General features: G+C 37.9%; 1 protein-coding gene across 3 annotated transcripts in view; it reads right to left on the bottom strand.

The window, feature by feature from the left end:
• The window catches only part of larp4b (La ribonucleoprotein 4B), an 83,771-nt gene that overhangs the window by 41,732 nt on the left and 16,515 nt on the right, over positions 1 to 25,524 (bottom strand). For 2 of the 3 annotated variants that reach the window (XM_088918301.1, XM_088918302.1), the window contains exon 2: positions 13,641 to 13,774. In XM_088918301.1, coding sequence (XP_088774427.1) covers positions 13,641 to 13,721 — 81 coding nt within the window. In that variant the 5' untranslated portion in view covers positions 13,722 to 13,774. Of the gene's footprint in view, positions 1 to 7,021; positions 10,604 to 13,640; positions 13,775 to 25,524 lie in introns of those variants that run through there. The other variant, XM_088918300.1, reaches the window with a different exon arrangement.

The raw sequence follows: 25,524 nt of genomic DNA, 5'->3' as shown, positions 1-25,524 counted from the left end.
AGGCAGGATGCAACTGAGCCAAAGGTTAAGGGCTACTTTCAAACTATCGGGACAACAGCTTAGGAAATAAGACAAATTAAGTAAGTAAGCCTCTTCCTGCTGCCAGCTCAAGCACCCACTAACCAGCATCTGCATCTCAATGTGGTCTCAATTTAATATTGTAACTAACGCTCGAGGGTCTCTGTGTCTGTGGCATGGGGAAAGACAGGCTGGAGATGACTTCACAGGCTAACTGTCAGTTTTATTGTCCTTTTCACAGTTAATAAGGAAGGCAGAGAAAGTGCCTGCATCCTCTGGAGGAGGGATTCATGCAGCCTATTTCTAAGTTTGTGATTACAAATGTGTCTTTTAGTTGATCAATGTTATTTTAATTAACTTGAAGCCAACACATTAATACTTTAAATTATATAAGAGAGAGTTACTGTTGTTTTTTTAACCACACAAACTAATGCCATTGTACATTACACAACAGTATAGTGATAGGCTTGTTTATATGTGAATTTGGCTATTTGCGACAGTTCTCTGCACCAAAACCTTGTGAAAGCTGAGACCTTACTGCACTAAAATCAAGATCATTTATGCAAATCAGAAAGCAGTTGGTCAAAAACAGATCCTACATGGTATTGCATAATTACTGCAGGCCTGGTTTATGCATCACCTTGAATTCCTACAGCTTTCAATTTGAGAATTAACATTTTTGTGGAACCATATCAATTTAACCCTGGAAAGCTAAATATACTTTATCAATGACCTTTGACTTTTAGTAACCATTGTTTACTAAAGCCTATTCACTCTAACAAGTCAAACAAGACCTGCCCTTTCAAAGTCCTTGCCTATTCCTGATATAATATTATAAAGATAAATATTCTAATTTAGATCTTAACATTCTCTCCATAAAATGGAGACTGATTGGCCTGTAATTTCGCAGTTTTTCTTCTAGAGCAGTATAACAATTTTAAATATAGCAATTTTCCAATCAGTGTGAGCCAGTCCTGCTCTTAAGAGCTTATGGAAGCATCCTCTCACATCAAGTACTGCTAATAAAACAACATCAGCTCCAGCTGATTGCCAATATCAGGCAAGGTCTTACTTCATCCCTAGGCATACTGTGTCATATCATTTACTTTCTAAGCTGTGAAAAGTATTCAATCACTGTATCTGCAATTCCCTCTTCATTATTTATCATCAACCCCTTGTTAATCTTCATTCATTGGATATTAAGTCCAAAGTCAAGAGATCATAAGAGAACAGCATTCTCCTTTTTAAGTTGTTTTATACATTTGGCATCTGCTCAATTTGCTTGAATCTGCAGCACAAAACGTCTAGCTGAAAATCCAAATATGTTAATTGTATTTGTTTTATATTTCTCCCCTATTCTAAATTGCTCATTTTAGTTTACATTTCTTTTATTAACAACATCCATACATTTTGCAGTATTCACATGTACGTGGAAAACATTGTAATAGAAATAAAAGAACTAAGTGAAATTTTATCAGACCACCATATGTCATTTTCCGTTCTATTTGCTGCAAGGTACAACACTAACAAAAACCTATTGCTTAACTCTGGACATAAAAAACAGAGATAAGTTATGTCTGCTATATGTTGCTATCAGTCCCTGAACTCCACAAAACATTTCCACAGAACTGTAAATTGTCTGTCTGCAGGTGTGAAGACAGATAAACCTGCAAAGTAAAACACTTAACCACTCCTGGGTGGTGAGGTGGGACTGTGGCTAAAGATATGCACCTGTGGCTGCAAGGTTTGTATCCCAGCAGAGGAATCCTACTCCGTTGGGCCCCTGAGCAAGGCCCTTAACCCCAACTGCTCCAGGGGCGACGTATATAAGCTGACCTTGCGCTCTGACCCCGACCTTCTCTCCCTGTCTGTGTGTCTCATGGAGAGCAAGTTGGGGTATACGAAAAGACAAATTTCTAATACAAGAAATTGTATATGGTCAATAAAGTGATCTATCCTATCTTAATTCAGAATGGCGCACAATCCCTTAGTGCAGGTCTTTTAGTTAGAAAGGACCACACTATTCATCCATAACATTTCCAGAAATGTCTTTTTAAGAACATAAGAGATGTTGCAAACAAGATGTGGACATCTAGCCCATTGACCAGGTAATTCATCCAAGGATCTCAGCTCTTCGTTTCGTGAAAAAAATCTGATATCGGCTTCAACAGTTTGTATAAATTTTTCATGTTTAGTGTCTAAGAACGGTGGTGACATGGCTCACATGCTTTACTTTACCCATTTATGTTTAAAATTAAAAGTTTTATGTACTTCATAAAACAGGATAGAAAGCAGATATTTCTTTTTTTTTTAAAAGCATGACTTCTTATGTCTCCAATGGTATGTAAGGCGCCTACTGATGTATTTTTAATTAAGGCTGTGTGTTTTCATTAGCCTGCAGACTGTGAATATCCATTTGGAGTTTATGGAACACTTGGAATATTTAAAACTTTGTGTTTGATGTTTAAAATTGATTTATTAAGTACTTGTCCTTCAATCAGCCAAATGTCTGTCAGAAGTTTGGAATGTCTTGAACAAAAGGACTAGTGTTAAAATCAAAACATGCTGTCACCTTACCCTTCAGAAAGATCAACAGAGGTAGTGCTTTTATTGATCTAATTTTCAATGAGGGTGAGGTGGGGGAATAGAGGTCAGAAAACCGTTAGGGAACAGTGACCACACCATGTTTTTTTCCGAGGTAAATTTTTTTCAAGGTATTTATTTCAGGCGAGCTGTCTATGAAGCAAAATTAGGTCAATTGCCGTTTAAGACTACGACCGTGAGCGTTCTTTCCACAGTCGATGTAAGGTTTTCTTAAAGTGACAATACATCATATACCTATTTGTGGTCTTGCAAAGTTATGAAGCTTCTTGAAGAAATAGCAGAAAAGTTAATTTGTTAGATTAAGTGTGATTGTTGAAAACTTGTATAAAAAGTAATTCAACTGTTATGATTTTCTATATGTCTTCCCCACCTTCTTGTATTTTCTAATGCATGAGAAAAAGCAATTATTGTAAGTCTTGATCTACAATAAAGTATACAAAAATAATACATTGTTCAGATATTTTCAGGCAGTCGCAACAATTTCTCTTGTTGATCTCTTTCCAAATTTAAAACCCTACACATTATCAATGATCTATTGTACACTTGCTGAAAGTGAAAACTTTTAAAACCTGTTTCAGGACCTCTTACCTTAAGATGTGCCAGATTGACAGCAGTAAGTTTTTGTCACGAAGCCCAGTGATTAGTTACACGATTCCATATTAAATGTTCCACATGGAAGGAGAAATAAGGGATTGGAATCATTGTCAGTGTTACAATTATATTTCTGTTGGATTTGTTAAAGAAATCATCAAGTGTTGTTAACATAACCGATGTTCAATCTTTGTTGAGAATGATGAAGATATTGTTGGAACCATCTGCTAAAGGATGGTGCCTCCTTTAAGGAAGGAAGAAATGTTAAGGAAGAATAGTGTGGTCCTCTCTACCTAAAAGACCTGCAGTAAGGGATTGTGCGCCATTCTGAATTAAGATAGATAAGATCACTTTATTGGCCATATACAATTTCTTGTATAAGGAATTTGTCTTTTGCATACCCCAACTTGCCCTCTATGAGAGACACAGACAGGGAGAGAAGCTTGGGGTCAGAGCGCAGGATCAGCCATTTATACGGCGCCCCTGGAGCAGTAGGGGTTAAGGGCCTTGTTCAGGGGCTCAACGAAGTAGGATTCCTCTGCCGGCCGCAGGATAGGAACCGGCAACCTTCCAGCCACAGGCGTAGATCCTTAGCCACAGTGCCACCACACCGCCCCCATTTACAGCTCCCCATGTGAATCCTGGCACACAGTGCATCCTCATTACAAGATACCATACTCTGGGTAATAGAGCTTTGTACACACCCTACAAGTAACTATATTAACGAAGACTTCAGCCAAGAATGTAAGAGTATTTCCATCTTCAAAAGTCACTGAAAAACTTCAAGTTACCATTTCGTAACCTAGAACAGAAAATCAAATTATCTGCGTCTCAACATGTTCTATGTACTGTTGATTGTGCCTCCACTGTAAACTGTTTTGAGATGCTTTGATATTAAAGGTGCTATAAATATATTCAAGTTTTCAGAAGGTTACTGCTGGGTTTAATTAAAATAATAATAACGCATGTACGTCAGCAATATGGACAGATGTAAAGCCTTCGGATAATTGTTTAATTCATGGCAGCTTAAGTAAAGAGATGACATGATACATGCCAACCCAAAAGCCGTGTGACAGAGAAAAAAATTAGAACTAAGTTAAAATTAAAACATCCTGCAGGAGATTTTGTACGCTGAGGGAACAGTTGTTTTGGTACTTTGCTAATAATATTCTGAAATATTAATAAAATAATGCTCACAGACTGTTGTGTTTCGCTAATGCTGGGAAATCACCATAAACACATATATCAAATTATACTTCAAAACACCAAGGAATTTAAATACCCACGTGGTATGGCATGATAAGCTAAACCTTGCATATTCAAAAAGAATTACACAACTATTTAAATGACAGTATGAGAAAGTAAAAATATCTTAATGCAGTGATGTCCTGTCCTGATGTGTCTGAATGTTTTCTCAGTCTCTGTCTCTCTTAAAGTTGCAGTAACTGAAGAGGCGGGCAATGATGTTAAAATGATCCCATCAAACCGGTCATGATCTGTTTTGGTCATTAAGAGACGAGCTGGAATTAAAGTCTTGTCTTTAGAATGAGTACTGAAAACTGAGTTCCTACGCATCTTGAACCTTAAAACCTTAAATGTAGTTTTACATTGATAAACTTGTTCTTGGTGAAATGACAATGTTTAAGGAAAATCCCACCCTCTCAGAAAGGATCAAGTCTATAGCTACATGCAGCAATATGTTGCCCTGAACATAGGACAAAACCTGTTTGATGTCAAACAGTTCGTAGAGAGTTACATACAATTTCAGCAGCAGGTCAAACACACCAGATTAAAGAACATGAAATTTCATCTCTAAAAGCACCTTGAGCGCATGAGAAAATATTCAAACAATAGAATTAGGCTGCACATGTTGAGTTATGTTTCACTCTTCTTGCAATAAATATAAAGACTTGGGTGTGGCAGTGATATCTCAAAACACAGGGATAAATTCTCACCAAATACCTCCTCTGACAAGACCCCCGTGTAAACAAATTTCTGAAATTCAACAGATTTCTAACCAAAACAATAATTGAACTAAAAATGGTTAAAAAAGGTTTGTTCCGTGTGCTTTCATTTTCTGAATGTCATCTCCATAGGAGCTTTAACAATCTCACACCTGCTGCATTTAAAACAAAAAAACACACAGAAGAGTAATGGCTTATTTGGATGAAATTTAGTACAAAAAAATGTTGTATTGTTTAATATGTTGAGATGTAAATCCTATTTTAAATCAAGACTCCTCTTATGCAAGTTAATTCACCCTTCTATGTTGTCAGTTTTGATGAAAGTTTTTTCACTCTTTTTCCCCACACTCAGAAGAACATGTTAAAACTGAGCTGACTGGCCTAAATTCTGCATTACAAAAGTCCAGATTCATAATGACATTCATAAACCAATGTATTCCTATTTATACAAGTACATAGAGATTTTTGAATCACAAGAAAATCTTATGATTTTTGAATCATAAGAAAAATGCTCAGTTTGAAAAATAAGATTCTACAACAAAACCCACATGTCTTGTTAGCACATGAAGGGGTTACAGATGAAGGCAGATAAACAGGTGGTCTTAGTCTCCAGCCCTAACAAGAGTGGTGGCAATAAACACACATTACAAGTAATGTCATGTACTGTCTCACAGCTTTGTTAAATGTCTTGGGGCAACCTTGTTGTGAGAGGTGCTATATAAAAATAAATTGAACTGAATTTCCAAACCACATAAAAACCTGGTCCTACACATTATACGTGGGCATTCAATCTTTGATGATAGTTCAACCATTACTTGAATCAGCTTTACTTTGGACTCCACTTCAACTGCAGATAACTTCCATTTTGGTGTCTGAAATCTCTTTGCAAATCGGAATACACCATTAAAAAATATTTTGTAAAATAAATCTGCACCATTCACAAAGGAAATATCTACAATAACTGATTGTGACATGGAAAAATGCATAATAGGAGCAGACAAAACCCTTTCTCCCCCTTTATACAAGTCACTAGTACTTATAACTTTGACTGTACCAAGGACTGCCCTCAAAATCTCTTGCGTATACTCTTAACTTCAGCTGTGCTTTGGCTTGCTTTCCGTTTTGTCTTTGTTGGTCTGGATTCTTTGAACATGTGCCAGTGCAGAAGAAGCAAGAGGCTACTGGCACCCCTCAGAAAGGACAATGATCTGTCTGTGGTTCACGAGTCAGACATTTCAATAAGTCATTCGAAAATGACACAGGGTAAGAGAAGAAATGAAAGGAAAATGAAGGAACCTAAAAAAAACTAAGTTTAGTTTGTTTTTTGAGGGAGTAGTAACAACTCTTTCATTACAGATATAAGACATTTATGTAGGTCAACCAGAAATTATAAACAGACTGTACATAACTTGCCTTAGTTTTCTTAGTCACATTACAGACTGCAGGATTTGGGATATTTGGGACTCTAGTTTGAAAACATTTTGACACGCTCACGCTCAGACTGGGTACTGACTGGTCTTGGATGGGGTATACTTAAAATATAGGCCCAATCATAATTCAATCTATACTACATGTAGGTAGGCATTTTATAAAGACCATATCGTAATGTTGGCAATTTTAAAAAAGTGTAACGAACTCTAAAAACTGACCTTCAAAAGACCCACAGCTCCCACTTAAAGGTTTGAAAAATCTTAACTGTAGACAGGAGTAAGCTAATCAACATCTGACTGATAAAAAGCTAAACCTATTACTGTGAAGAACAATCAAAATGCAACAAGAAAAAAAATGGTATGTAGGCAAAAACCACAACTTTGTAAAATATATATATAAAATTAAATACTCACAAGTTCACTGCAGTCATGCTGCCAATCCCACAAACATGAACTGTCAGAAACCATTAAACTATAAGGATAAGCAGCCATGAAAGCTACAGCAGCCTGTAAATCTTGTGGTGCAACAAATGTCTGGGGTTTGGCCATCTGCAGCAGGTTGCTCTCTATAGCAATATCGGAGTAATTTATATTCCATATGGTATCCACTGGACATTCTGGGGATCCTTCTCCAGAAAACCGATGCTGTAGCTCCTCATGCTGCGACAGATCCTCCAACCACGGCAGAAGGTAATCCTTCGAAACCCCCTTTCCTTGCTTTTCTTTACTGTTTTCTGAAAGGTCTGACACCACATTTAGCATGCCATCATTTCCGTCCCCTTTGGGTATGTGACTTCTATCCTGATGCTCTTCCGTTTCTGTGTTTTCAGGAGAGTCCTTTTCAGTAAACGGATGCATTTCGTAAGAAGGCGTGGAGGCATACAAATCTATCTGATCGGGATCCACATTTAAAGCACTTTGGATAACGTCCTTTTCAGCACTTGCCTCCAAATTATGGCTACAGATTTCATTAACCGTGTCCCTTGAATCATATGATTTCAAAGTTTTCCTACCACCGTTACTTATTATAACATCACTTGCAAATTGTTGTGTCACAGCTCTCATATCTGTATCAGACATCACGAGTCTGGTTTCATCTCTCCCATGTGCTTCACTCCGTTTTATTTGCGGTTCCAGTTGTTGATCAGCTAGGACAGTTCCCTGGTAATTATGCAATTCAAGAACTGTATCGTTACAAATTCCCACTTGGTCTTTTATCTTAAAGCCTGTTGATGACCAGTCCTCTGGCAAATGTAGCAGCTGTATTTCTTTAAAATCCTCTGCTACTCCATCCTCTTGCTTGTCACTCTCAGCATCTTGTACTTCACAGACTCCTTGTTTGCATTCAGCAGACGAGCATAATGTGCCATCAGAAGGCTCACACTGATCAGAATCTACAGCACAGAAGCCATGATCTGGCCAGCTGTTTTTCCGAGATGCACACTTGCAGTTTTCCAGCACTGCAGGCCATTTTGGCACAGGAGAGAGTGCATGGCATTTGTTATTCAAGTCCCTGTTGTCATTTAACGTATTGCCTCCATTATGAGCTATAAAAGCAGCTTCAGAGTCCTTCTGGCAGATTTCCGTGTCATGTTTCATTATCAAGTCACTCTGCTGCATCACAGATTCAGTAGATTCTTGTGTATCCTTTGCTGCGTGTACAGAGTCAAATGCTGTGTCTAAATCATCTCCACTTAAATGAAGCAAACATGTATCCCATAATCCAGTCTTGCTATAATGTAATACCCTCCTACTCACATCTGACCTTGCTGCTATAGAAACTGAGCTGACATCACTGTCTGTGTCAAATGCTTCAGACTGTTTAAGGCATATTTTACCTTTATCATCTAAATGCTCCCATGTTGCTAACGGGTAGGATTCAGATCTTTTTTCCATTATTCTTCTGCTGCTAATATCAGGGAGGACCAATTCAGTTGCTGCTTGATAGCTATTCTCACTATTGCAGTCAGCTGGTAAAGCCCCATTTTTATTCCCTTTATTTTCGCCATTGTGACAGAGATCCTTCTGAGTATTAGAGATCAGGTGTTGATTCACGTCATCAGCGAGACTGTCTGAATTATCATACAGATCAGATTTTAGCCTGCTCCGCTCAGATTCCGAAGCCTCTTGTCCTGTGTGGGCTCGGTTACTTAAGCCATCTGTTTCTTCTGTCTGGCCCTGAGTTAAAACACTTGATGTACAAGTTGTGGCACTGAAAGGTATTTTTAATGCCTGCTCTTCACAAGTCACTTTTACCATCTCATTTGGATATGTGGAAAAGTCTGCAGCCAATATGTCCGTATCATTATTCTCCTGCCCAGACCAATCAAGACGAGGTATTTTATCCCCAATTTCAGACTGAACTGACTGAATATTGTGCATATTTAAGAGAGCTCTTACTTTTGCCCTTGTATCACAGAACTTGCACATGCCTGTGGTTTCCTGTGAACTTAAAGCCCAAGATTTGATGTTGTAACTACATAAACACGTAGTACATTTCAGCTTGGAGGGACTGCCATGTGGTATGTTAGCATCAGTCGTTCCCATAGACTCATGAAGAAATGTCCCCAATACGTCGGGCCCAGAGTCACCAAGTTTCTCTGCTGTATTAAGGCTATAACAGGTTTCTGCACTCCCGACTTTCCCATTAATAACCACACAATCTGGTCCATTACACCCTGGGCCAAGGAGATCCACATTATCAGACAAAGGAGCCGTCAAACTCGGAGATGTGTCTTTTTCGTTCTTTGCCTTTTCAGAGAAGGTCAGACTGTAACGGCTCTTGTTTTCGGCGTCTGCACTCGTCAAGGCCTGTGGATCTGTTACATGTGTGGTCCCAAAATTCGTCTGCACATCCTGGTTAAAAAGGTCCTCTCGTATAGGCTTGTTTTCCACCAAGGTGCTCGGCACGTGTTGGTGCACTCCATTTTCTAGTGAAATCTCAGGCTGCTGTGACTCCAAAGCAGCTGTTATTTTCACAGGCTGCAGTGTTGAAATTCCTTCTTCCATAGTTGGAGACCACACCACATTCCACATTCCCTTTTCTGCAGCTGATGAATGATTTAAGTCTACTGCAATCCCTTCCCGCGTGGCAGAAGGTGATCCCCACTCATGTTCTAAATCAGCTATGTCTATTGGACAGATATTATAGAAAGTCTGGGTCCTCGTTTTAAAACTGTGCCCCTCATTTGAAGTGAAACACGAACTGTGTTCTTGCAGACAAGTTTCATTCCTCAGACTTAAAGAGTCTTTATTTCCTGGTTGAAATGGTGTTTCATCCACTAGTCCCTTGGTTTCCTCTTTCAAAAGATAAGTACTTTCTTCTAAAGTATTTCTGTTTTTCAGACATTTCTCTCTTACGGCAGCTTTTTCAATGTCTGAGGTTACACAGTTCTCAAGACAAGAAAAATCCTTGGTCATTTTTTTCTGTGTCAAGTGAATCGGGTTTTCTGAATGCATTTCTGTTACAGAATTAATAACGTAGCTCTTTTCTTCAGATTCCTCCGTGCGACTCGCAAGCACTCCTTGCACAGAAGTTTCCCTTATCATATCGTCCGAGATAATCTTATCCTCAGCCCCATTAATTGTTCCTGCAAATATTCCAATAGAGCGATTTTGAAAACCGATGTCCCTTTGGCTCATGTCTGTTTTTCCGTCACCTTCTTCACTGTTTGTACACTTTTGAGAAAGTGGTTTATTAATAGGCGGATGCTGAGTCCCGTGATTGGGAATGGGACAAGTCCAAAATAAATTTTCACTAGGCACATGCTCCAAGCTGCTCTTTTTAGCTGATGGGTCAGTTGCGAAACTGCAATCTCTCCTGTTACTTTTGTCCACATGTTCAAGTAGGTCCTCGTGTATATCCATTTCAGCTAAAACAGAGTCCGGGTTCCTCACCCCTTCCTTATTTGACTCCTCTTCAACAGCTGTCTGCAGCAGGCTTGTTCTTTCATTCGGCTGATTTGTGTTTAATTCTTTACTAAAGCAGCAACCCATGCTCAGAACAGTACTCCACTTATACCGACCGGTACTATAAGCAGTATGTTCTGCAAAGTAAATGAAACAGCACTCTGCCTTAGAGAACACCCAGTGACCAAAATAACCCATTTATATCTGTGTGAAGGACTCAGATGCTCTTGTCACTCACAATTTAAATGCCAGACCCACAATGACCTGTAGACACAAATGCACTTGCATATTGTGTGGATGATTTCAGCAATCCTGTCTGCAATCCTCATTTCCTGGGACAAAATCTATAAGATGCGTTCCCAAAAGAACTTGAAAAATTTGGCAGGGATCAGTCAAGGATAGCCCACTCATGTTCAATATGTGATGACTGGCTTTACCATGATGGACATGTTATGTCTTTACAATACTGTTACGGGTCGGATTTTCTAAATGTTTCGATTTCACCTTAAAGTACCCCTTTACTTTTGCACAGCTGTCCCCTGTTACATCACAATGGCCACAAATTCATGTGGCCAAGCAATTTGACTAATAATATTTAACAATTAACAGAAGATTCTTAGCAAGGTTGTTATGTCAGCCTTCTTGAATACATAGGAAAAGTGAGCCTTGAGGCAGGATAAATAAGGGTAAACGTTCAGAATGGAATACAGGATAGACTTAAAATGCACAAAGACAGGAAAGCACCATGACAGACCAAATGACAAGCCATGTCCACTGAGGACACTCTAGGGTTTAGATAAGGCAGTGTTGTCTTATAGCAGTAGAAATATTTAATTCTTCTTTGTGGTATACACCAGACTAAAATAAAGCTCTCACTTCTTTAGTGATGCACTATTCAGAATAAGGAAAAATCTATGTAGGGCAGATTAATAGATGGGAAAAGGTAAGGTGTCAATATTTGAAGGTTTCCAAATATCTAAACAGAATTGTATTGAACGTTGTTTTTTCATTAATATTTGTATTTTTACCTTTGCTGTCTGTTACAATATTGTGCAGAACAACAAAGAAAACAAGTAACTGTCAGCATTACAACTACCTATTCCCCTAAAACAGATGATTCATAACTGTCTAATTATATAACTTTATGTAAGACAAGCTGGTGTCAGGACCTGATTCTATTTTAAAGAATAACCTCCCTTATTCAATTATTCACATCCTCCAACTTATTAAAACACTAATCAGAATTACTTTATCTGCATAATAACACTAGCCTTTCCTTTCTCAATGAATATAATTTAATGATTAGACTGAAATAATCTATACTCAAATTTCCTTAAGGTATTACCAAAAGAACAAAGCTGTTCTATTAAAATAATGGCAGACTTGAACAAAAGTACCAGCTCAAGGAAGCACATGCTCCCAGAAAACACATTAAGATAACTTTTCAGTACTGTTTTGTAATTTTGCAACTACAAAATAGCTTTTTCTGTGCCTTGTAGCACAGATAGGAGTGAATGTTTACTTGACACTGCTTCATGTAGTGGTGGTGAGCAGTGAAAGAGGATGTTTATGTGATTAAGCAGTAATATTGCTCTCATATAAGAAAACATTTCATTCACAGTCAATGTTAAGCTTAATCCAGCGGTGGGCAGTGAGTGTCGAATATGAGGATACCATTTTTGCTACAGATGAATGTTTCCTAACAACATTACTCTTCCCTCTTGTTCCGAATTTCCTAATCCTCTAGTATTATGACCAGAAACACTGTGGTACAGGAGGAAATTCCACTCTGGATTTGTACAATCCTGCCTTCCTGAAGTTCCCCCTTAATTCAACTGGTGACGCAACTGTTCACTTCTTCACCTTAAGCACTATGTAGTGGAGCTGCTGGTACATAATGGCTGGCACATATTAATAAGGTGGGTGCAGGTCAGAAGTGGATGGAGAGGCCTTCTCCTTTATGTAAAGTATTTTGAGATCCTTTAGAAAGGAAAAGGAAGCAACATATTATGATTAACCTAAATTCCCTATATAGGCAAAACAGAATTTAAGTATTCTTAGGATATCTCCAAAGGCAAATAAATAACATAAGGAACTCACAGGCCAGAAAGAAAAAAACAAATCACTTTCAGTCTGTTTTGTATGTGTAAAGCAATTACATTCGCTATGTACACTAAACAATTCAGAAAACATAATGTCTAAATACATCTGTCTTTGAGCAACTCAAACTGAAGAATGAGTGTGAAAATAAAAAACGACCAAGATAAAACCTTAGAATTATTTTGTCCTTTGGTTAAATAGGAGGAAGATAATCTTAACCTAAACATAAACACTCTAAAACTGAGAGTTGTCTGATTAGTTGTTCTGCAGAAACTATTTATGGGGATGTTTACTCATTACAGACATAATACAGAATTTCCTGCATATAGGTTGATGACACTAAAAAACATTTCCATATTTACTCATTATTGAATAAAAGAGGAAGAAAAACATTAGGAAAGTCCATAGCTATAAGTCAAGGTACTGTAAATAATGGAAGAACTGAAGCATTTCTGTATTTTTAAAATTAGGAATTAGCACTAACTGGAGGGTTGGCACAAATTAATTCCAGTCTAAATACTGTAAAACTAGAGGTTACATATTTAAATTGTAAAGAATTTGATGAAATTGCAAGTTTTAGAAGCATATCATAAATTGAGTTAAACTATATGCAGAAAGTATGTATCTTGCAATATTAAATAAATAGCAATCATTAAATCAAGGACATCATGTTAAGGATTCCAATCCCTATAGCAAATCACTGGAAATGAGCTCCACTAAATAAGTATGGGATATCCTTGACCAAACCCTATCAAAATAACTCAGTGTACCGGTTTCGTAAGACTCAAAGGATATGTTCCAGGAATAGGCAGTTATTCTACAGATTATTCTGAATGAGATCAGCGACTGCTCATCAATAATTCAGAGTTCAAACAGGGCTCTGCACAATATTAAAACCAGACATATTTGGTCATATTGCTATGCAGATTAAAAACAAGAAAAAGCTTCTTTTAACAGAAGCTACTGATATTCTTAGTGGAAACAGTGTGAAAGACTGAAAGATCAATGAGAAAAATGCACCTACCAGATGAGAACTCTCTTTTGCTTCTTGAACTTGCTGCACCTGCGGTTCAGCTACAACTTTTGTATCCTGGTCAGAAGTCATGAGCCGTCTACTTATTGGCTCCTCAGGGAGAAGTCTCTTGGTCACCAAGTAAGCTGTAAAAGAAAAAAAAAAAGCTAATGATAAAAACATACATTATGAACGTTGCTCACGATATCTCAAGTAGACCCCAAAAATCATAGTTTCCATCAGTTCATATATTGAATAAAAACTGTAACATTATTAAAGCTCCCTTTCACGGCATCATGATTGTATCAGTAGAGTCTTCGCACTATAAATTGGACTGTGACCTAAAAGAGTCCAATTAATATAAATTGTTTTAAATATCCCAATATTAACTGTGCCCTTCGGCCAGTAAAGATGTATGATTCAGAAAATCCTATTTAAATGTCACAGCAGCAAGTCACCAAACCAGTGTGGCAGTCACTTGAAATCCTCATTTGCACCGGATGATATAGGGGCAATAGCTTTCATAGATCAGGTGGCATTCATTTCTTTATCATGTCTGGTACAAAGCTGCATTCTGCAATGCTCTGCTATCTATTTAGCACATTACCAATCTATCAATCTTGAAAAGGTTGCCTGTATCACCGTTTGAGTCACCACTGTGCCATGCTCGCTACACGCTGAAAAAGATCCCTTGTCATAACGCTGCTGTGCTCCACATCTGATTTATGCACTGCACCATCTTTTGTGAGAGAAAAAAGGTTTTTGTATGCTTAGAAGAACAATGGTACAGAGTACAGAGTAAAAAGTGTCCTGTATAATAACAGTTTGGCATATCATGATAATAGTTCCACCTGTCTGAAACAACAGCATCCAAGTCTTCCTGTACTTGAAATATTTCAAAATGGGTTGGAACATTTTCAAGCTCAAAATAAGGCACAAAGAAATCAAATCAAAAGTCCAAATGAATGAAAGAAAAATTATTTTCTATTTTCTAAGCAAAAAGATAACAACAGTACAAGCCACTATCAGAATCTGACACTCAAGACAGTCATCGGCTGCGACGTAACACTGTTTTAAAATATGAAATGAAATACTTTTTCCACACAAGGGAAAGGCAAAAGCCACAATGGTGACATGCTGCAAAAAGTACAAATTGTCCACTTCAATGATTTCTTCTATTTTTCTTTTTAAAAGAAAAGATCTTTGTGGCATATCCTGGAATGAACTTTATAACCACGATGATCAGTGTTTCTCCACTAGGGATTTGAAGAGCCTAAACTTGTGATCTATGAGTTCCAGTCCTTATCTGAACCACCTGGGAATACTTTCTTGATCAATATTTTTTCATCATTAAACACTTTTGAGTCAGTGTGTTCATATTCCATGACCATCACAAAATACAACCCCTTGTAAAACTGTGTGGAAATGACTGGGAACTCCACACTGCAAATACGCACTTCACTATTGTTTATGTAAACAGAGTACGTTCTGATTCTGAAGTGGAAATTATGAAAAATTTTAAACACCGTTAAAATATCAGGGAGACTAATAAACTGAACAACAATGTTAAAAGAGTGAAAGATGGGAATACACAAATCAAGCACTCCCTCAATCAAACTATTTTAAATCTCACAATAACCACTGCTAAATGTATAATAAAGAAGTAAATATAGACAAATCTCTGAAAATATGGAAAGAACAATTTCCTTGTCCTTATGTATAATTTTCCTGTACTTATACAGTGCTAATTAATGTATGAGGCAGCATAAAGAACGTAGTGCTTAACAGCCTTCACTACCTGCCTCTGTGAAACCTGCATGTTCTCTGAATGTCAATTTCTGCAATGTATTCTGGTTTCCTCCCCCCTTTCAGACATCCAAAGTTATGACTGACCGCCTACTTCCATTACTATGCTGTGACCACAAGGGGAAGCTGAGCTCCACTCTACAAATCCTAGTTATGGGTCTACAAGGAAGGGTAGTTTACTTGACACCATTCACCATACCTCCAAAAGTATTTTGCATAACCCTTTAGTTTAACTGTTCCATTAGATGCGATTTAAACCACTGCACTCGCCAATGAATGAAAATGCCACCTAACATGAAACAGAACAGGAACATGAAAAGTCTACAGCACCTTATCGAAGAAAATCCTGACCTTTGCAAAAAGTTCAGAATGTTCCCTCAGAAAAGTAAATAGGCTCCAAAAGCCATTAAACAGATCCTAATGAGGTGCCATTTTGTATTCAGAAAAAATTAACATTGTGCTCGAATATGTTCTTGAATGCAACCAATTTACAGTCAATCGCACACTGGAAAAGACAATTCTGTAAGAACAAATGATGCTGGAATTAAGTAGGAGTTAATTGCACAACCATTTTCAGTCTTAATGAAATATTCAAAACATTCCCCCAAAAAACAAACAAAATCAATCTTTTAACAGAAATGTAGCATATCTTATGTACCTTGACTGCTTTTCAGCATTGCTTGTACTGCATTATTCTTAAGTGGGCAGAAACACATGCTTTCTCTCTCATTTTCTTTTTCCGTTCTCATTTACACGCAGGGAATGTTTTCGTTTAAGCTGATTTATCACAGCTTTGCTGCTCTTTGCATAAATCTTGCATCTAACCATCCTCTTAGTGGTTTTCAGAATGTTTCCACACTCCCATTATTTTGCCCCTTGGTGCTGTGGTTCACATATAAACGCCTGAATTCAACAGCTTGTCAAGGCCAAGATGGAATCACTTAATTGTGCACTTTGCTACCAGGGCTGTGGCATCAGCCCTGCCTAGCGTCTGGAACTCTGCAGGAAGGATGCATTACCAGTCTTCGACAAAGTCGATCAGCTCACACCTGGATGATGGAGCTGGAAAACGCAATTTCAGGCGTTGCTCAAGAATATCTCATAAATCCTTGATTTAGTTTAGATTTGGTGACTGAGACTTATGGATAATATCAGTGTCACACTCATTTAACCACTGGATACCCTGTTGATGGGGGCATTGCTAATTTCAGGAACAATTCAAGCTTTTTTTCCACACACTACAATAGGTGCATTTATTAAAGATCTGCATGAAGATATGTACAGTGCCTTTAGAAAGAATTCAGACCCCTCCACTTTTTCCAAACTTTGTGTTGTAGACTTATTTCAAAATGGATTTAATTGATTCTTTTTTGCCATCAATCGACACACAATACCCCATAATGACAAAGCGAAAACACATTTTTAGGAATTTTTTGCAAATTTATTAAAAATAAATACCATTTACATAAGTATTCAGACCCTTTATTCAGTATTTTGTAGGACCGCCAGATGCAAGTATTCCTGGGTATGCTTCTACCAGCTTTGCACACCAAGATCTAGGCAGTTTCTCCCATTCTTCCTTGTAGATCCTCTCAAGCTCTGTCAGATTGGAGTGTCGGTGAACTGCAATCTTCAGGTCTCTCCACAGATTTTCTATGGGGTTCAAGTCCGGGCTTTGGCTGGGCCACTCAAGGACATTCAGAGGCTTGTTCCGAAGCCACTCCAGCATTGTCTTGGCTGTGTGCTTCAGATCGTTGTCATGCTGAAAGGTGAGTTTCCACCCTAGTCCAAGACCAGAGAATCTTTTTCCTCATGCTCTCAGAGTCCTTTAAGTGTTATCTGGAAAACTCCAGGTGGGCTGTCATATGTCTTTTACTCAGGGGTGTCTTCCATCTAGCTACTCTAACATAGAGACCTGATTGATAGAGTGCTGCAGAAATGGTTGTCCTTCCAGGAGGTTCTCCCACTGGAACTCTGAAGCTCTGTTAGAGTGGCCTTTGAGTTCTTGGTCACCTCCCTGACCAAGGCTCTTCTTGCCCGAATACCCAATTTTCCCAGACAGCCAGCTCTAGGAAGAGTCTTGGTGGTCCAAAACTTTTTTCATTTGACAATAATGGAGCCCACTGTGCTCCTAGGAACCTTCAATACATTGCCAATGTTTTACACAATCCTATCTCGGAGTACTACAGAGAGTTCCTTGGATTTCATGGCTTGGTGTGTACTCTGCCATGCACTGTGAACTGTGTGACCTTATAAAGACAGGTGTGGGCCTTTCTAAATCATGTACAATCAAGTGAATTTGCCACAGGGTGACTTCAATCAAGTTCTAGAGACATTTCAAAGATGATCAAAGAAATAGGTTGCATCTGAGCTCAATCAGGAGTGTCATAGTAAAGGGTCTGAATACTTATGTAAATGAGAGATTTCAGTTTTTTTAATAAATTTGCAAAAATTCCTAAAAACCTGTTTTCACTTTTTCATTATAGGGTATTGCGTGTCGATTGATGGCAAAAAAAAATCAATTCAATCCATTTTGAAATAAGCCTACAACACAACAAAGTTTAGAAAAAGTGGAGGGGTCTGCATATGCACTGTATATGTTTTCAAAGAAAAAATAAAGCTCATCTCAGTTTTCGACAGCTTACACAGTACTTCCTGAATGTTTTGTTGAAAAATACTGACGGGTAACTTACAAGTCATTAAGTGACCCTCCTGCTTCTTGCTGCATTTACCATGCATATTAGTGCACTTCCCTACAACATCACCCCAAAACAAATCTGAAATGAAACATTCTGAAACAGGAAATTACCCTTAAAAAGATGAAGTGATTAGTACTCTGCAGAAACAATACTAATTTGAATGTTGTAATGTTTAATCTATTAAGGAACAAGTAATAGGTTTATTCCATGCTGAAAAAAAGAAGAAAGAGAACACAACGTTTCGGCCGTGGAGCCTGAAGAAGCCTCACACCTGAAGAAGGCTCCACGGCAGAAACGTTGTGTTCTCTTTCTTCTTTTTTTCAGCATGGAATAAACCTATTACTTGTTCCTTTGCAGCCTACGCATGCTGACGCAGCTACCCACCTGTTTAATCTATTAGATTCTTATGTATATTCCACTGAATTTATATGGGACACATCTTTGAGAAATAGATGTGCTTCCTGCATACCCCACCCTTGACAATGTCACAGGTGTCTATACTTGAAATTACACCATGAGGAGATTCCCAACTGCACACAACAGGTGTCAGGATTCATGGTCGTGCTCTCAGGATCATTCATGCAAAAAACAGCATTTAAGATAGGCATGAAATCTGCTGATCAAAGAAATGGCTAAAATGACAAACGCATATAAGCCAAATTTGTGAGGGTTTCCCTGACCAAAACAGTCCAATCAGGCTGATAAGCCGACGTTTCCCATGTCTGTTATACTCCCAAGCCTGCAGTGGGCCAGAAAATAAAAGCTCTTTCCTGTCCCTGGAAAAGCCATACTAGGCACACAGTCACAGATTTTTCATTTCTAATTTAAAACATTCAAACAATCCTTACATTGTTTACTTAGAAGAAAAACTAGGCCAAAAGGTTTCAAGTTTCCAAAAGAAACCATGGATGAAGAGAGCAACAGATGAGGGGGAGACTGGAAGGAACTTTAAACCTCAATTCTAGGACAGAACTTGAAAAACATTTAAGAACATATTAATGAGAACGGAAAAAATGGTTTCATTACTTTGCAGAGACAATATGCAGTATGACTTTCACCAATTCTGAAACTGATGACAATTGCTTCTTCCAGATTTTTCCACAATGTCGGACCTAGCGCCGTGGACACAGTAATCATAGCTGTGTTCGCATGTGCAAGCTTGACAGCCAATTTAAAGATCAGGAAATGCAGGTACATGCAGTGAAAACATGTACTATTGCAATCAAGTCCAGATTCTATAATGGGTGCTTAGTTGCACATAATTATAGTTGTGTGGCAGTGTAGCTAGGTGAGGGAGACTGACAGTGTTGTTTAAACCTGCTTTTCACTTGGCATGCTATAGAAGACATTTTAAAATGAATCAAGATGGCATTGGGTTTGCTTCCACTGTCTGTGGTTGGTAGCTATTCAATTGGAGAATCAAGAACTTTATTAACTATAACACTGTCTGCATTATAGTATAGTAGCCTACTCGACTAAACCAAAAAATGCAATTGAGAAACAATTTTAATTTTTCTGTGTAACTGAATGGTTCATTTTTTGCTAAGCCACAGTGACACAGTTTGGTTAACAGGGCTGGACAGACCACCACCCTTCACTGCATCAATGAAGGAGAATTAGCAATAATACAACCTCATTAGAATACTCAAAAAGAACCTTCATTTTGAATGCAGCTTCCCGACATCTCTGAAAACGTTTAAATGAAAAGGCAAAAGTGAGTAGCTGTAACTGTAATACATTTAAAGTAAAACTAAGTATACACTTAAAAAAACTAAGTATACACTTAAACATAATTAGAAAAGATACGGTTTATTTACAAGATGGGTGTACTTTGTAAATGAATATTAATCACATTTAGTGTAATTTTAACATTTACACCTTAAAAATTTATGACTACAAAATATATTCACTCATACAGTATCTATGAAAAAGTGTCTCCTAAGGTTACTTATTTGCTCTGAAGTAACTCTGTAGCTATTGCTACCTTAACCAGCTAAATAAAAATGGGTAGCATTGCAATGTGGTTTTTTGTGTTTAATATACTAGAGTATACGCTATACACTCCCCACACCCATTACATTTTTGCCAGCAGCCATATCACCTTGCAGCTGGCAACCCACTAAAGCTAAGCAGGTGTGAGCCCGGTCATTACCTTGATGGGAGACTCCTGGGAAAAACAAAACTCAGGCTGCTGCTAAAATGTGTTAGTTGGGCCAGTAGGTGGGCGCTTACCCTGCGGTCTGTGTGGGTCCTAATGCCCCAGTATAGTGACAGGAACACTATACTGTAAGAGAGGCACCATCCTTCGGATCCTGACTCTCTTTGGTCCCAGGGCATTTCTCAAAAAGAGTAGGGGTGTTACCCCAGTGTCCTGGCCAATTTTCTCATTGGCTTTTACCAGTCATGGCCTCCTAATAATCCCCATCTATGAATTTGCTTCATCGCTCTGTTCTCCTCCCCAGCTGATGTGTGGTGAGCGTTCTGGTGCACTATGGCTGCTGTCGCATCATCCAGGTGGGGGCTACACATTGGTGGTGGGGGGGAGTTCCCATTACCTCTAAAGCACTTTGAACAGAGTGTACAGAAAAGCGCTGTATAAGTGCAAGAAATTATTTAATATTTTTGACAATTTAGACCAGGTAGATCTTAAGAGTTTATCTGGAACCCATACTCATTGAATTTTGACAGGTGCGAGGAACAAAAAATGTTTTGCCAAAGACTGACCCCTGGTTCGGGCCGAGTTCAAATGCAGCTGCCAGTTTCCCGTCTCTCCCTCAATTCCAATTCACTTTCTGTTCTTGAAGATTTTTACCATCAGTGTGGCAAGACGTTAATTTCACAGAACGTTCCAACTCTGCAATTTCTCTCTACATAACATTGAAAAAAATACTCGTAAAAAAAGAGACCAATTAAATCATGGTGCAATTTCCCAGTAATCTTGTTGCAGAACGTTGATCACTATGCTGGCCGGATACAAAAGTGTTTATCATGTGGTTTTTCCCCATTTAGAACTCTAGGAATTTCAATGAACAATTCAAAAAATGTTTTTGCTCAACTATTTTAAACAAAAAAAGTCTTAATTAATGCCTTTCACTTCTGGACAGGTGGTATTTTGGTTTTACAGGAGACACAAAAGTATCCATAGCAAACTAACACTACAAATTGCAAAACCCACCCACAAAAATGAATGTAGTGAGCTACAACGCACAAATAGAAACTTGGAGATAGAGGCCACTCCTTCAATGTAAAAACAGTAATGAACGCTGGGACTAGATTAAGTGAAACCATTACATAGGTCTTCATTGCTTTTATTTGCAATTTTATATTTCTGAGTGAAATGCTGAAAAAGAAAAGGACTTTTATGCTTGGAATTTTCATAGACTACCGCAGCTTCTGAATCAATAAAACTCAACATTAATGAATGCTAAACATCAGAGGATCTTTATTGGGAAATGTCAGAAAACATTTTTTGTATGAATGGATTTTTTTGGTCTTTATGCAACTACTGAAGTCATGCAGCAATACATGAAGAAAGTGTAAGTTCAACAAAATAACTCAATTTGATTTTGCATCACAATTATCAATAGCACTTCTGAATGACAGGCCTGTTTCTCTAGTACTCACTAATAGAGCTAGTGCCTGTATGAAAGTAACCTATGAAGCGCTCCAGGCTGTGAGTGCATAGGCTATACCCCCGTCACACCTGCAAGATGAACTGTGCAAGCCCTGTAGCTATGCTGCTATAACAAGTGCTGCTCGACTGCCACTACAGTCAGATAAGAAGGCGATCCCAGCTGCAAAAGTACAGACTATATTGTGAAAGTCTACAAGCATTTTAGCACAGAAGAATGTAACAAGCAGAGCTGTGTAAACTCAAGCTTAATACGTACCCTACCCAATCCATACATATACTTTCCAGAACTACAGTAATTTACTTAGTTTTTCCAGTATTCAACAAAACACTTTTTTCAAACCCAAGCAACACCGTTTACCTCCATAGTAACACAAAATATTAAATACCTCTTTCTTTAATTAGTGTTATGTTTAATTTTTTGTTATTCAGAATACTGCATGATTGTTTTCATAACATTGTTGCTTTTGCTTCCATGAATAAAGAATAGACCAGTCAAAGTAACCTTCAAAGGCTGTGTATTGAAACCAAGAAATCTCCATTTATTTGCAGTATGATGGGAAAAATATCCGAGACCAAACACAGACCTAGTAGAGAGAATCAACCATCCTGGAGAATTGGCCATTTTCCCAGGCAGTAAAATGGAAGGGTGGCAAAAAAAAACATGACTCACATTAAAAGGACAATAAAGAAGGATCTGTTTCACAAGAAAAAGACTAACATATTGTATATTGTGTTAATAACATACAATATAATATACAAATACAATCAGCATCACATGATGACTAAAGCTGCAGAGGAAAACTACATACCAAAACTTAACAAATGAGATGCTGCTTTCTGGCTATCTATCCTACATTCTGCTGATGTTGATCACGCAGTTTGGAAAGGGCTGGGTAACACGGAGAACGAGAACTTACTTTCATGTCAGGAAATGAGACATGACATTTACCAATATCACACAGCGAAAAACAGTTTGGGAATGGTGAAAAAGTCAACAATGACTAGTTTGCTCAATGTGCTAAAAAAGTTTTTTATTACAAAGAATATCAAATCCACCTTTATTATGCCATCTAATGTCTTCTGAGGCTAAAAGACCAGATTCTGAGTTCATAGGCTTCTTCTATTGGTGGGACAGATCCAACAGACAATTTATGGTTAATGCTATGCTTGCTTTCTTGAATGTATTTGTTCAGTTTGACTGTGGATTAGGCTTCCAGCCATTTTGAAAAGACCATAAAATGACCTGGTGATTCTTCAAGAGTCTTTAGAGATTCTGCTGTGTTCAGCCACTAATTCTATCCAATAAGCGCATTTACACTTGTGCAGAACACAAACAAGGCCAAGAAGTGCCAAGTTTCCAAGAAAACCCTAAACCAAACAGAGAAACCGATAAGAAAGGGAACAAATCGGTAACACTAGCTCACTGCAAATGAGAGATGCTGTACTGCTGTGTGACAAAGAAGTGTACTGCTAGTTGATTTATAACAAAAGTCTATTCAAAACCCAGCTGTGAGACAAGAAAAAAATAGAAAATGGCCCATTCTCATTTCGAAATAATTTGGTATTGTAATTAAGAAAAGTCTGTTCAATGAACAGTGAAATAATCTTACAGCAAGACCTTTATCATTGAATGTATAACAATTTCTTGGAGATTACTCAAAATAATACCTCTGAAAAAAACATCGTTATAGCCCACGTCTCTAAAATTTAATTAAAAAGGCACAGGAATTCATTTCAACAACACTACACAGCCTTCCTACACACCCACTGCTTACCATTTTGAATACCTATGGGATGTTTTTATACGTCTCAACTTATTTTTCCACCTCTTTGATTTTAAGCTCCTTAGTTTGCTTTAGCTCCTTTACAGCTATTGTCTATCGTTCATTATGTACAAAAGAAAAAAATGAGTCCTCAAAAGTCCAATGTTGCAGGTCCAACACACAACTGTTACGCTGTGCATAACTACATTTTCATTTATGGTTCTTTCTGACACACTTAGATTTTTTTTTTTATAACAGATCTTCAAAAAAAAAGGTCCTCAAAATGTAAGGAAAGCTATTCCCAACACGGAAATATCTTGTTTTAGTGCTGGGGAAATATCTGAACCAATGTATTCCAACACAAAACAAATTGCTGGCAGCAGAAATTCTAACTGATGGAATGGAGAAATGTCTATCATGATGAGCACTGCATCAAAATACTGTTCCAGCTTGTCAGGGTTTTTTACAGCAGTTACTAAACTAGCCAAGAAAAAGCAATCTGCCCAGATTCTGAATGATCTGTCTGCTTTCTGAGCATGTTGGGTACTAGCCTACCATTCATTATGGAGCTCTTATGTTGGAATCCAGGTTCAGACTACAATAGGACTCTGTGACAATTGCAAAAATGTAACAATTTAACAAATCTGTGCCTCAAACAGCACTCGACTGATATTTTTCTGGAATGCATGTTTAAAAACAAAAATCAGCTTGTTTTGACTAATACAAACATGTACAGTACAGTAAGTTCCTGGACATCTTTAAAAACCACAAACATGTGCCCGATCATTCAAAAATAGTTACATGCCACCACTGTGGGCTTTTGTGTATTAAAAACCACATGTTGAGATCAATGGATAATGAAAAATATTGATAGCAAATTTTAATGCAGAAGGTGAATATTGTAAAGTAAGCTATTTTCAAGATCTGATATAAGAAACACTGTTTCTGGGAAGTAATAAATTGTTGTAAAATACATCCTCATATGAATTTTTTCTTAATTCAAGTACTGTTATTTGTCATACAAAACAAGTTTATAACACAAACTGTATACTGGAAAAGTGTGATTTTGGTAATGATACAGGTGATTGCATTGTATACCACCACTTCAGCAGAAAGGATTTTTTCAGCACCTAGTATATGTAAAGCTGAGGATAAATCCCGACATTCAGGCAAAAAATGTCATCCAACACTGTTGCCACTTTTATGTTCTAAATTTTATGCCCTCAAAATAGAACATAGGATGAATGAGGAAGAGTAGACATGATCCTCCAACTACAGACACATCTAACTAGTTATTGTTTTGACATACTGCAAGCTCTACAGTACCTGCAGGGGCCTAGGAAGTCACTTCTATGTGCCAAAAACTTGAGAGCCCTGGCCAACTCATCTCAAATCTTACCCCAAGAGGCAGCTAGCCAAGTGTGCCTCACTGCTTGGGGAACTCCTGGCAGAGGCAACAAGTGGAATTGAGTCCCAGGCTCGAACAAGCACTGTATGGGCCCAACCTGCCCAGAAGGAAGGAAGCTTTACTTGTTAAGCTACTTGCAAGGTTTCTTTGTCACCAATGTTTTTTTTATTAAAGAGGAACTGCAGGCCCAATTTCTCAGACTGGTTATTAAATCTCGGTAACAAATTAATTGATGGTATCGCACAATTTTTACAAACTCTGACCTCTGTGAAAGTACTGTACGGTCATCATGTTGTCACAAACCTCTGGTCTCGCCACGGTAACTTAAATCCGGCCTTTCCTAGTCACTGTAATGACTAATGTAATGTATAAGCGAATATGTTCATATTGTGCAGCAGATATTTCACCACAGAAATGTTCCAACGTGACCTGGCTGCAGAGCTAACAAGTAGTACTTGTCAGCAAAAACCATCTCAAAGCTGACACGCTGAATTCAATTCAAATGCACTCATTCAAATCGGCAGTCTAGTTATCTAGAGTATCTAGAAAACGTCACCTAGTATGCGTCAGTTTCATAACATTTAAA

The sequence above is a fragment of the Atractosteus spatula genome, chromosome 6 (genome assembly GCF_055471065.1).
Source record: "Atractosteus spatula isolate fAtrSpa1 chromosome 6, fAtrSpa1.hap1, whole genome shotgun sequence".
Lineage (NCBI taxonomy): Eukaryota > Metazoa > Chordata > Actinopteri > Semionotiformes > Lepisosteidae > Atractosteus > Atractosteus spatula.
The sequence above is the reverse complement of the archived record's forward strand: the minus strand, read 5'-3'. Positions and strand labels throughout refer to the sequence as shown.